Source organism: Chiloscyllium punctatum, chromosome 10 (assembly GCF_047496795.1).
Source record: "Chiloscyllium punctatum isolate Juve2018m chromosome 10, sChiPun1.3, whole genome shotgun sequence".
Classification (NCBI taxonomy): Eukaryota; Metazoa; Chordata; class Chondrichthyes; order Orectolobiformes; family Hemiscylliidae; genus Chiloscyllium; species Chiloscyllium punctatum.
Window position 1 is genome coordinate 33,040,496 of NC_092748.1, and position 13,960 is coordinate 33,054,455.

At 43.7% G+C, this 13,960-nt stretch overlaps 1 protein-coding gene across 1 annotated transcript; it reads left to right on the forward strand.

Annotated features, from left to right (window-relative positions):
- The first annotated feature begins 10,521 nt into the window (after positions 1 to 10,521).
- On the forward strand, positions 10,522 to 13,484 carry LOC140482017 (gamma-crystallin S-1). The gene is made up of 3 exons (XM_072578845.1): positions 10,522 to 10,592; positions 10,698 to 10,940; positions 13,139 to 13,484. The coding sequence occupies exons 1-3, from the start codon at positions 10,584 to 10,586 to the stop codon at positions 13,412 to 13,414; spliced, it is 528 nt and encodes a 175-aa protein (XP_072434946.1). The 5' UTR covers positions 10,522 to 10,583; the 3' UTR covers positions 13,415 to 13,484.
- Positions 13,485 to 13,960: the final 476 nt, after the last annotated feature.

The following is a 13,960-nucleotide window of genomic DNA, read 5'->3' on the forward strand; positions in this document are numbered from 1 at the left end:
TTTGGAAGCACTAACTTTTGGAGCTCTCCTCCGTCGCCGCATGGTCAGACAGAAGGAAGGAGCAGTGCACCAAAAGCTCGTGCCCCCAAATAAACCTGTTGGTAATAACCTGGTGTTGTGTTATTTTTAACTTTGTACATTCCAGTCCAACACTGGCTCTTCCAAATCATAAAATTTTGGATTTGATGTATTGTCTTTATTTAAAAAGGTGTTTAGTATTTAAAACAGATAAATTCTCAAGAAAGATATTTACTTATTAGTTGGAATAAAAACGTATAACTATCAACTCATATTTATTTGATGTTGATGGACAGAACCAATCTGATTGTTACCTTATTTTGTTGCTGCTATTTTTTGCTTTAAGTAGCTGGTTCAAGTGTACATTAGTAAGTCAGACTCTGTTTTTGCTCTTTATAAATTTTAACAAACTGACGGGTGTTTTGCCTATATACCTGGGCCTACAAAAAGAGAAAGAATATTTTTTGGCCAAGAATGACAGAGAAGGGTATTGTTTTCGTTGAAGCATTTTCAAAGCACACTTACATTACTCACCTCAACATTGTCTTGTAACATGCCTTCAGTGTCATGTCTTGCAGCAAGTCAAACAGTTCAGTTTTTAAGTATCTCCTTTCATATCTAAGAATACTTAGTTCTGTCATATACTCGATTGAAATTAACCTGGGTTTTCAATGAGGCAAAAGACTTGACAAGATCCTCTAAAGGCCTGGGGCATACTGTCTATTTATGTTTGCTAGCAGTGACACCTTCCGTTACTTTACTGATGAGCGAGAGTAGCCTTATAGGGCAGTAATTGGCCTGGTTCGATTTGTCCTGCCTTTTGTACATAGTGTGTACCTGGGCAATTTTCCACATTGCTCTGTAGATGCCAACACTGTAACTGTACTGGAAGAGATTGGCTAGGGGAGCACGTGTTCTGGATCACAAGCTTTTGGTACAATTGCCAGAATGTTGTCAGGACCCACAGCCTTTGCAGTGGGTGGCACAGTGGTTAGCACTGATACCTCACAGCGCTAGAGACCCGGGTTCAATTCCTGCCTCAGGCAACTATCTGTGTGGAGTTTGTACATTCTCCCCGTGTCTGCGTGGGTTTCCTCTGGGTGCTCCAGTTTCCTCCCACAGTCCAAAAATGTGCAGGTTAGGTGAATTGGCCATGTTAAATTGCCGGTAGTGTTAGGTGAAGGGGTAAATGTAGGGGAATAGGTCTGGGTGGGTTGCTCTTCGGAGGGTTGGTGTGGACTTGCTTGCCTGAAAGGCCTGTTTCCACACTGTAAGTGATCTAATCTAAATCCGGTTCCTCCAACTGTTTCTTGATAACACATGGAGTGAAACAAGTTGGCTGAAGACTGACATCTGTAATGCTGGAGAAATCACTGGAGGAGGCCGAGGTAGATCATCCACTCAGCACTTCTGGCTGAAAGTTGCTGTGAATACTTCAGCCATAGCTTTTGCACTGATGTGTCAGGCTCTTCCATCATCAAGGATGGAGTTATTTATGGAGCCCTCCTCCTCCAGTGAGTTGTTTAATTATCCACCACCATTCAAGATTGGATACACCAGGACTGCAGAGCTTACATCTGATCTCTCAGTTGTAGGATCACTTAGCTCTGTCCATTTGCTGCTAATGTGGTTTGGCGTGCAAGTAATCGTGTTTGGTAGCTTCACCAGATTGACATCTAAATCTTAGGTATGCCTGGTGCTGCTCCTGCACTCTCATTGAATCAGGGTTGATCCCCTGGCTTGATGGTAATGGTTGAGTGGGGTTTATGCCAGGCCATGAGCTTACAGATTCTGCTGGAGTACAATTTTGCTACTGTTGATGGCCCACAGTGCCTCATAGACGCTCCGTCTTGAGTTGCTAGACCAAAGTCTGTCCCATTCAGCATGGTGATTGTGCCACTCTACACAATTGAGGTAATTACCAATGTGAAGACAAGACTTTGACTCCACAGTGCAATGATGCTGTCACTTTAAAAAGATTATTTTGCCCTTGGGATTTTTTATCAAGACAATCTGTGAAGGCAGTGATGTCAAAATATCTGGGCAAGAGCCTAGTTTAACAATGGCATGGGAGTGGCCAGTTCTCCCAGTTCAGGTTTTTTCTAGATCGGTTGAGTTATAACAGTGAGAAGCTGCTGGTTTAGCTGTAGAAGAAGCTGTACAGTGCAAAAGGTTTCCATGCTTCAGCAGATAATCCCTGACTGACTTTTCTCTCTGAAATCTTTCCTGCCTGTAAGAACCTGTGTTCGAATGTATCTTTTGCCAAGGGGTGTGTTTGGGATGTTACTGGATTGGAACAGCTCCTTAGTTAAGTTGCTGTGTCAGGTCAGTTAAGATTCCAATAGTTATGATATTCTAAATTCCATTTACTTTTGTACATGTTTCAACTGTAGTGTTTCAATAAATTCTGTTTTGCTCAAAGCTGAATGGTTTGACCAGCTGCATCACACCTGGAATAACCCTTGCCTTTAAAATAAGAAAACGTTAGGCTACCTTCTTATAATATTTTGAGGGGGTCTGGCCTGGTCCATAACAACAAAGAATGTGTTGTGGTCACTCTTACCAAGACTGTCATTGACAGATACATCTGCAGCTGGCAGATTGGTAAAGATGAGACCAGGTATGTTTTTCTCTCTTGTTGGTCCCTTCCACCTGCCACAGACCGAGTCTAGCAGTTATGTCCTTTAGGACCTAACCAGCTCAATCAGTAATACTGCTGCTCTGCCCCACCCAGAGTACATTTTAAGTCCTTGCCTCCCTCAGTACTTCATCAAAGTATTGTTGAACATCGAGGAGTTCCAATTCATAAGCCGAGGGAGGTTGGTACGTAGTACTCAGCAAGAGCTTTCCTTGCCCATCTTTCACCTGAATCCATGAGACTTCATAGGCTCCAGAATCACTGTTGAGGACTCCAACGGAATCTACCTTCTGACTGTATGCCACCGTGCTGCCATCTCTGCTGGGTCTGACCAGCCAATGGGACCAGACAAATTCAGGGGTGGAGATGACAGTTCTAGGACATTGTCAGTCAGGTATGATACCATGAGTATGACTAGTCTGTGAGAGAGCTCTCTCAATTTTGGCACTTGCACCCAGATGTTTGTAAGGAGGACTTCGCAAGGATGACAGGGCTGTTTCTGCCATTGCCTTTTCTGGTATCTAGGTCGATGCTGTGTATTCCAGCCAGTGTCATATCTTTGATGAAACTTTGTAATGATTGGTACAATGCAGTGGTCTGCTGGGTACCAATTAAGACTGTCCGACCCCATCATGCCCAAACAACTTAATCTGAAGGATGATGACTTGTGCTCAGAAGGTCTGACCCATGTTCTCATCCTGGCCACTGTGCAGGTCACAATCTTGGATTCCCTTACTTTTTCTGTCAGGAGCATGTAACTGGGGACCAGAGCTGCAGCAATACATTCCTAACCAATAAATGTATCCGGGATGGAATAGGTGCCACTTTCTCCAGAGCACAGCTCTTCATGGTGATCCCCTGTGATAGTGAGAGTCAAGCAGCTCGGGGTTTTGGAATGCTCCACTTTGTGAGTGTCCCCCATTGTTGCATTCAACTGCACCCATACTCCTTTGGGAGTGCCTAGCACCAACTTGTAGATGATGTCAATCAAGAAATCTTGCACTCTGTGAATGATCAAATTATATGCGACCCTTGATATGTCATAAATATGCCACATTCTGTGGGTCTTTGTCAGATATCCTGGGGGTTGCCCTGACCCTTGCATATTAGAGAGCTCACTAGTTTCCTGCCCCCTTTCTAGGTGCCCAGGCCATACAGGAGTGGCTGTTGGGGAACTGAGCCTTCCCCTTCCAAACATGGCTCTTCACTGTTTTACGATACACCTCTCCAAGGAACGCTATAGTGGAACAGACCCTTATGCTGAGGTTTTGATGCCTGGAGTACACCAGCTGGCCATGTGATATAGCTGAGTGTATCCGGTTTCTTTGAGCCATGCTGTACCTTCATAAGCTGGAGCCAGCAAAAAGAAGATGCAACTGAAATCAAAGATTGAGGGCAGTCCTTTGAGGATAAAGATGAGGCCGAGGATCAAGACATTGACAAGGAGGGCTTTCCAAGGAGGAGAATAAGAGACATGCATCATCGAATTCAACAGGCCAGAAAGAACATTAGTGAAGATGAAAGACTGGGCTTGGACTTTGTTTAATTGTTTAACATTCTCTTCATAATCTGGGAAACAGACTGTAAAGGTTATATGGACCTTCTTGTTTTTGCAGTCCTTGACCTTTTGTGTTATTGAGTAAATGTCTTTTTATTCATGTCATTAATGCTTGATATCTTTGGATGATCCTACTTTAATGTATGTGCAGACATCATATCTCAATGACCATTAGGGGAAAGGCAACAGTCTTTCAGACAGTGCAATCACATGGCTTTGTGTGAACTCTCTCAGGTTAGCCAGCAGATTGAGGGAAATCCTTATCTATCTCCATTTGACCATAATCAAGGGTACTTCATTGCTTTAGAGTGCATGTAGAATGCTTAGTTGTCCTGAAATGCTTTCGCAGCAACTATGAACCAGCGAGGGCAACACTTTGTGCATGGTTTCTTGGCAGGAAATGTATTATGAGGGAGCACTGAATGTTACTGAATGATAAACAGAATAAACAAAGACATGTAGAATCCTCGGTACTCTCACTCATAAGATGTGGAATAATGTGTGAATCTGGTCCATTTCTGCCTATAGCACATAATTTAAATGGGGTACATATTAAATTATAATGACTTGGCAGCAGTCCTTCATGTGCAAGAATCTTGACATTTTGAGATTATCCACGGACATGCCGCCTTCGTGCCCTCAGTGTCCTTTTTCCATCTTTACCCTCTTACTATGTCTAAGTGCAGCTCTGACATATGCACTAGGGTGGAGGAAACATGCACTGTGGTTGACCCTGTTGGATTGGTAGATTTGGGCAGTCGTGGCTCCTGGTGCCTCTGGGCCCAGACAGCCCGATTCTGCTGAGAGTCACCTACCTAGATGCAGGCTCACCCTCCTTTGTTTGAAGTGCTGCAGGCTTTGAGATCACAGGGAGGGTTGAGGTGGCACTGAAGGTAGCACTTGGCAGAGTGTTCTGAAAAAAAGCACTGGGGGAACCTGTGTATTACTCCTCCCTCACTCTGCCAGCACTACCATGAGAAAAAAGGGGCATCTGGAGTGAGACTGAAGTTCACAGTCCCACTCCCAACTTGGCAGTGATGTTGAGTGACTATGGCCTGACCATTGGAGAGCAGCTCTTTGACAATGTCCTCTACATAACATATTCAGCAGCTCGACTTGGCTTTCCCAGGTGATTGCCAACCTGTCCATGCAGACTGCCAGATCCATGCCAGCTGAAGTCAACACTCGACTGACAATATTTGGTAAACTTCTGTGTACTTCGTGTAAATGCCTCTGTCGAGCGTTCCTGATGTTCCTGTGCCTGTCTTTGCAGTCTGACATAATCATTAATGGCTGAGAACAAGGATTCATCATCTGTATGGGGTTGCAAAGGTGCCTTGAATTTAGCAGCAGTGCCCTGAGTCCCAGAGCCAATGCATACTTCATTGAAGCTCACTTTCCACAGGGTAGGAGGAAGTGAGGACTGTAGGTGCTGGAGAGTCAGAGTTGGAAAGTGTGGTGCTGGAAAAGCACAGCAGGTCAGGCAGCATCTGAGGAGCAGAGGAGTTGACGTTTTGGGCATAAGTTCTTCATCATCTTGTGGCAGGTGGGGGAAGGGGGCTAAGAGATAAAAAGGAGGGTGTGGTTGGGGCTGAGGAGAAGGTAGCTGGCAATGTGATATGTAGATGAAGGTGGGGGTAATTGTGATAGGGCGGGAGGGGAGGATGGAGCAGACAGGTGGGGAGGAAGATGGACAGGTAGAACAGTTCAACAGGGCTGTGCTGAGTTGGAGGGTTGGAACTGGGATGAGGTGGGGCAGGAGATATCAACATCGTCCTCTTGACCTGCCCTACCTGTTCATATTCCTTCCCACTTATCCGCTCCATTCTCCCCACCAACCTATCACAATTAACCTTCACCTGCATCCACTTCTCGACTTCCCACCTACTTTTCCCCTAGCCTCTCCCCCAACCCCTATTGTCTCTCAGCCCCCTTTCCCCACACCTCCTCATCCCCCCATTCCTGATGAAGGGCTTATGCCTGAAGTGTCAACTCTCCTGCTCCTCAGATGCTGCCTGACCGGCTGTGCTTTTCCAGCCTCACCCTTTTTAACTCGCTTTCCACAAGGCCTAGCAAGTTTTCTTGCACTATCATCCTCATTGATGATGGACAATGCCTTAACAGCGGCCTGCTCTACTTATTCTTCCATGCACTGCACACCAAAATAATTGCCACTACTGGCACATCATGCAATTCCCAGCATGGGCACTCCATTTAAAATGGCATTATATACCCAGTCAAAAAGCAAGCATTGGCTCCCCGGCTTTGTGGATGGGGACCTGGCGATCCTGGTGAATGTGATGCTGCAAAAGAGGCCTCATCCCTTTACCCAACCTTCCCATCTGGTCTGAGGTCAGTGCAGTCTCTACAGAATGGATAAGTACCCAGCAATGCAGGAAGAAGGTCAGTGATCTTCTCTGTTCTACCACAGTAATTGCCACCATCTTTTCTCTGTTACCTCACTCTATTCTTGATACTGCACCCACCTCCTACCTCCCACCTCCTAGTGCTTGCTCATGCTCCTCCACTCAATATTGCATGCAACACCTTCTCACTTGCTCTCACCTAATATACTCCCCCTTGCTGCACTACAAACCCTGTATCCTCAGGGCTGACCTCTCAGTTACTCGAGGCACCTCTTCATCTTTTCCATACCTTCACCAGTACTTACAGCTGTACCACCCATTCTCAGTTCACTCAAACCCTCCCATTCTCTCAAATCAGGAGAAAACAGCTCACAGTCGGGGAGTAAAAGCTAAGATGGGTAGTGGGGAGCCTGATATTTAGCTCTTCATACCCGATGATTTGTGAATCCTGACTTTGGCATGAACCAGGACATTATCATAGGCTGTGTGTCCTCATGGTGTTGAGTGTTGTCCAAGATGGAGGTATGGAGGAACAGGCTGAGAGTTGGAGTTGCTAAAAACCCACTCTGACTTTCATGTTGTCAATTACCACCATCTACCTTCACCCAATGGCTGAGTCAATGGGCAAGTGCAAATAAATGAAACAACTGTTAACTAATAAAAGATGTTGGTGCATGCTAATGATGGCAAATGGATCTCTCGTCACTCACAAGTGAGAATCTCATTATCATATTCAACACTTCATTACAAAATTATATTTCTTGGTCTTGATTTTGAGAAGCTCCTTGTTGGCCAGCTTACAAAGTTTTACACCCTTTGCTCTTGGGCCCACTTCATTCAGGGGCTGCTAAATTGTTGCCCATACTCTTGCAAGTTACTTGCTATTGCTGCCTGCAATAAGGTGAACAGCTAAACATCTCAGCTTATTGAAGGTGAAATTAGCTCCTTTTTATCTGTGGGAGGGTTGGAGAGGAGGCCATCTGGAATATTCGGTTCAAAATGCGTCACCCACTGATTAACATTATGACTGGGGGCACTGCATACTCCTGGCAGACATAGGACGTTGTCCACACACAAGCACCTTTGATGACATTGTGTGGCAGGAGTGTGCAGATTCACTCGGGATAACACTTTGGTATCTATGTAGCATCTGTACAACCCACAATACATCCAGCAAAAACTCATTATCGTGCTCATAGCCTGTGTTTGCCTGGGATATACAAGATACAGCATCACAGAGGGAGGCCATCATGACTGCATTGGCTTGTTAGATGAGTGTCATTACCCATGCCAATCGCCTGCTTTAATCCCATACCCTTAAATATTACTGTTTTGCAAATAGTCATCCAATGTCCTCTTGTATCATTGATTACTTTTGGAAACAGAAGTTACGTAATAGTTGTCCCATCTTCCAAGCCTTTTTCCATGTTGGATATGGGATTTAAACCACCTTTTTTAAGGATCACTTCTTGGTTTGAGAGTTACAGCTGAAATTTCAGTATTCTCTGTTTCTAGACCTGTTCTACACAAACTGTGTTCATTTACAGGATCCATATCCCTTTATTCTCTTCTTATTCATGTATTTGTCCACGTGCTTCTTGAATGCTCCCTTTGTGTCTGCTTCCACCACCTCCTCCAGCAGCATGTTCCAGGCACTCAACAACCTTGTCTGAAAAACATATCTTGCGCGTCTGAGTTTAGATTAGATTAGATTACTTACAGTGTGGAAACAGGCCCTTCAGCCCAACAAGTCCACACCGACCCTTCGAAGCGCAATCCACCCAGACCCATTCTCCTACATTTACCCTTTCACCTAACACTACAGGCAATTTAGCATGGCCAATTCACCTAAGCTGCACGTTTTTGGACTGTGGGAGGAAACCGGAGCACCCGGAGGAAGCCCACGTAGACACAGGGAGAATGTGCTAACTCCACACAGTCAGTCGCCTGAGGCGGGCATTGAACCCTGGGTCTCTGGCGCTGTGAGGCAGCAGTGCTAACCACTGTGCCACCGTGCCGCCCACTTTTAAGCTGTCCCCCATTTGCACCTTGAACCTGTGTCACTTCTTAACTGACCCCGCCACACTAAGAGAAAGCCTCATACTTTCCACTCCATCCATGCCATTCACAATCTTATAAACTTCTATCAGGTCGCCCCTCAACCTTCTTATGTTCCATTGGAAACAAATCCAGTCTGTCACCCTTTCATCATAGCTAAAATCCCCCATACCGAACAACATCCTGGTAAACCTTTTCTGTACCCTCTCCAAAGCATCCACATCCTTCTGGTAGTGTGGTGACCAGAACTGTATGCAATATTCCAACTGTGGCCTAACTAAAGTTCTATAAAGCTGCAGCATAACTTGCCTATCCTTATACCCAATGCCCTTCCAATGAAGGCATGAGCCTTTTTTACTACTTTACCTACCTGTGCTGCCGCCTTCGGTGATCTGTACAGATGAACACCCAGATCTCTCTGCATGTCGATACTCTTAACTGTTTGGCTATTCACTGTATGATTTCACCTGTACTTAACCTTCCAAATGCATCACCTCACATTCGTCCAGGTTTTATTTCAGCTTTTCTTAGCATTTATTTTTGTTGACTATTACGGGAACGTCAAGCATTGTGGGTTTGCACTGAATTTTATGAATTCCATGCCTGCTGTTAACCTTTTTCTAGCCAAATGGTGTAATTTGTATGTCAGTTTGAACTAAATTAGTAAAAGTAGTGCTTAGTTGATACAGACTTGACTCTTGTACTCCTTATGCCTAGCTAATAACTGTTGTTGAGGGTAGTGACCAGGCAACACACTGCCCTGTCTGCCTTTATTGATGTAAAAGAAGGGGAATTTCTCTGATGTTACATGATGGCTGCATGTGACAAACTCAGAAGCCTCTCCAAGCAATACCGCCCCTCCAATGTCCCAGCAGCACGCGCTTCTTACTAGAAGAACCTGCGTTGATCCTTCAGGAATGCGATGCTACCTTGGCACAGCTGCAACAAATAGAAAATCAAAAGCATATCACCCGGTGCTGGGTTGGTGAGACCTCAAATAGCAAGGCTGAAGAGTCAATTGTGCCACTGAAAGCATCTGAAGCTATCTGTGTTTAAGAGAGGGCCTTAAAAAGTTTTCAAACTCAAAAATGGCAGATTGTAAGTCATGCCAGCATCAAATCAATGACTGATATCATGAGCTGTCTATATGTTGCATACATAAGGGAAGTCAATACTATTGCACCTCAGCCAACAAGGATTAGTGCATTGTGCTAAAAGAGGCTTTGGTGTTGCAACTAATAAATTAAGTCAAGCCATTACAGCACCAGAGGATGATAGGGCTGTTGTCTCGCTGGAGAGACACTTGGTGATGGGCTTAACATGACGGTCATCCTACCTCAAGTAAGGGACAAGATTCAGAAGGCAGAATCTTCATGGGGATCTCAGCTGGTAAAGGACTTGAAACCACTCTGTTGGCATCATTCTGCGTCACAAACCAGCTGCCCAGCCAATTGAGTTAAACAGTGCCCTGTGGTGCCCAATTTGCACTGTAATATCTTCACTAGACTCAACATTAATGCAGAAAAATGTGTTTCTGGCTTATGCCCGAAATGTCGATTCTCCTGCTCCTTGGATGCTGCCTGACCTGCTGCGCTTTTCCAGCAACACATTTTGCAGCTCTGATCTCCAGCATCTGCAGTCCTCACTTTCAACATTAATACACTTTGCATTCCAGGCTTTTGCATTTTTTTCACGAACAATTAAAACAGCATCAAAGCAGAATGAGAAGAATCACTGCCCCATCTATAAACCTGAATAAGGGGATTTTGGCTGGAATGACTATAGAGTTCTTTTTTGCTAATTTGCCATTTTGCTGATATACGCTGTTGAGACCATTAGAATAACAAAAGTATTCCCTGCAGTGGCATTTTAGTCCAGTGTATAAATATTGAGTTGTACAGAACAGTGCTACATCCAGGTGGTTTAACCAGCTGTGACGCTCAAAATGGGCAAGGTAAGATCAACTTTTAAACTTTTCACATTTGTAAATAATGTTATATTATAAAATATATCAAAGGTGGGAAATTACCAATTCAACTATGTCATTTTATTCACACAGATCATCTTTTACGAGGACAGGAACTTCCAGGGGCGGCACTATGAGTGCAGCAGTGACTGTGCCGACCTGTCTCCTTACTTCAGCCGCTGTAACTCCATCCGTGTTGAGAGTGACTGGTGGGTGCTGTATGAGAAACCCAATTACATGGGATACCAGTATGTTCTGACCAGGGGAGAGTATCCTGACTACCAGCGCTGGATGGGATTCAATGACTGTGTCAGGTCATGTCGCAGTTACCCACAAGTAAGAAACTATTACTTGCTAAGTGTCAATGTTTGGCTGCATGGTGGCACAGTGGTTAGCATTGCTGTCTCACAGCGCCAGGGACCCGGGTTGAATTCCCGCCTCGGGCAACTGTCTGTGTGGAGTTTGTACATTCTCCCCGTGTCTGCGTGGGTTTCCTCCGGGTGCTCCAGTTTCCTCCCACAGTCCAAAGATGTGCAGGTTAGGTGTATTGGCCATACTAAATTGCCCGTAGTGTTAGGTAAGAGGTAAATGGTATGGGAATGGGTTTGAGTGGGTTGCTCTTCGGAGGGTCGGTGTGGACTTGTTGGGCCAAAGGGCCCATTTCCACACTGTAAGTAATCTAATCTAAAATCATTTTCTGATGTCATTTACGTTTGCTATTGCCCATCAGTAATTTATTGCCTTGTTATGCAATCTATTTTGATTCCCTTGATTAATCATGTAACCTTATACTAATTATTCTCACTGCCTTTTACAATCATGAGTAACAAATCCAGAACTGAGTTATTCTGTTTTACGTTATTTCATATATTTGAAAAACGTTAAAAATAGCAAGATCATGGAGGATGGTACAAAGAACTTTGTCTGTACTGTCTTGACATGTTTCTAATTAGTCACTAACTTGCAATAAGTACACAATAATTCTAATGCATGAATACTACAGAACTACTGATTGTGCTCCTGGTACACCTCTGTAACTTTTGATGGATTTGACCAGGGTGCATGTAAAGATTTTACAAACATTGTAGACAGTACAGCTAGGGAGCTGTCCCTTATACACGGACAGTCCTACAATCTTTTGCTGAAAGGGTTGTTGTTGAATTTTTTATTGAGACAGGGAGAGTTGAAGAGCTGTTCAGTCGTGCTACCATTGGAATTAGACCTGAATCTTACTTTACCCCGATGGGATCTTGACCTACTAATGACATTTGTCATAGTACTTGCTGATGATGAACAGCTCTACAAAATCTCTTTCAAAGTTCTCTTCTCTAAGTGAATCTCAGTGTCTCGAATCTATCAACTTAACTGAAGCACCTCATCTCTGGAATAGATGCTATAAAACAAGAATTACAGCTCCTGTAAAACTTTCACATCCTTCCCAAACAGTGATACACAGAATTGGACACATGGGGAAAATTGTACAGGCATCTTAGAAGCAGGAAGGGAGTAGATCAGCTGGTTAAAAATACAGGAGGCCAAGTCAGATTTACTTACTGTCCATTTCCCACCATAACAGATATTTGGTGAATTCACATATTGGATTTGTACAGGCAAAGATATCATTAAGGATCATTTTATCAAGTCTTTTTCCAACAGCTCTGCCATGTAAGGAGCACCGAGCTAAATGGAAGCAGCATCTGAGAGCAGCCCTCAGGAATTTTTTTTTAAGTAAGGATTTGTCAGGCAACTGTCAAGGGCAGAGTGCTATCTGAACAGGAAAGCAATCCTGGCAGTAACCACTTATTAAGCTACCACATCTGTAACTGAGAGGGCAGTCCCGCTAGTCACCTGTGTATGCCAACAACACAGGATCCAGCTGATGTTGATTAGACTGGCAGGAGGCTGGAAGAACACAGCAAGCCAGGCAGAATCAGGAGGTGCAGAAGTCGATGTTTGGGGTGTAACCCTTCTTCAGAACTCCTTTACATTCCTCAGGCGATGTTGAGCCATAGATGGGATTGACAAAATTCTGCCCAAAGCTCCGGCTGAGTAGTTGAGGACAAGCCAATGTTTGTTAAAACTTCATCTGAACTTCCTTGCCTTTATACTCCATTTATAAAGTCCAGAGTTCTACATGCATTTTTCAAACTTCCCTGCTCCCACAATTTCTGCATGTATGCTCCTAAGATTCCCAGTTTCTGCACTCAGCTCTAAAATTACATCTTTTAATGTTTATTGATTTCCTTCATTCTCCCTAACAAAGTGTATCAATTTGTTATTTTAAGTGCTGCATGACATATGTCCACACATTCCACTAGACTGTCTATATCCTTTTAAAGTCTATGCTGACCTCCTCACAGTTCATTATTCTTCCAGGGTTTGAATAACCTGTCAATTTTGAATTTGCGCCCAGTACGTCAAAGTCAAAATCATTGATACATGCCAAGTAAAGTACTCCATCTTGAAATCGTCCTTAATATATACCCAGATATATTTATTGTGATTTCATGTACCTTCTATATTTTACATTGCAGTACCGGGGAGGTTCCTACAGAATGAGGATTTACGAGAGGCCTGACTTCGGAGGACAGATGATGGAATTCATGGATGACTGTCCATCTGTCTACGATCGTTTCCGTTACCGTGACATCCACTCCTGCCAGGTGATGGATGGTTACTGGATCTTCTATGAGCATCCCAACTACAGAGGGCGACAGTACTTCATGAGACCCGGTGAATACAGGAGATACAGTGACTGGGGAGGCTACAGCTCAACCGTCGGATCTTTCAGGCGCATGAGGGATTTCTAATTCCTTGTTGAGAGCTACATTTTGTCATGGTGATATATTCTGAAACATAATAAAGGTGCTAGCATCAGAACTGATTTTCTTGGATTGCATTTGTATGCCTCTGCTATTCTAGACATGCTATGATCTTGAAACTAGGATAATTTTTGAGAAATAAATTCCCCATCACATTGAAAATGAGAAAATACATAGCAACATAAGATTGTGCACCAGATCTTTTTTTCAAGCCAGCAACTATTCACTCAACCAGCTATTCAGATAGATGGTTTATTGATCATGTTTAGTTAAAGTACCATGAGCTTATCATGAAAGGACTACATAAGTACATTGTCAGATCATAAATTAAGATATTATTAGTCAGATATTAAGTAGTCATTATAACAGAGTCTTATACTTTCTTGATGCCACTTATACTCTTTTGCAATGAACTACACTTGAAAACACCTTGCTGAAAGCATTGCATTTATGTAGCTAAAATCTCTTAAAAATCTATATACAATGCAGGCCGATCCTAATGTCTTATTAAAATGTGACTCAAATTTGATGCTA

Excerpts from the sequence above, each read along its gene's own strand:
- LOC140482017 (XM_072578845.1), top strand. Across the intron at positions 10,941-13,138 it reads CATGTCGCAGTTACCCACAA|TACCGGGGAGGTTCCTACAG; the intron begins GTAAGAAACTAT and ends TTTACATTGCAG.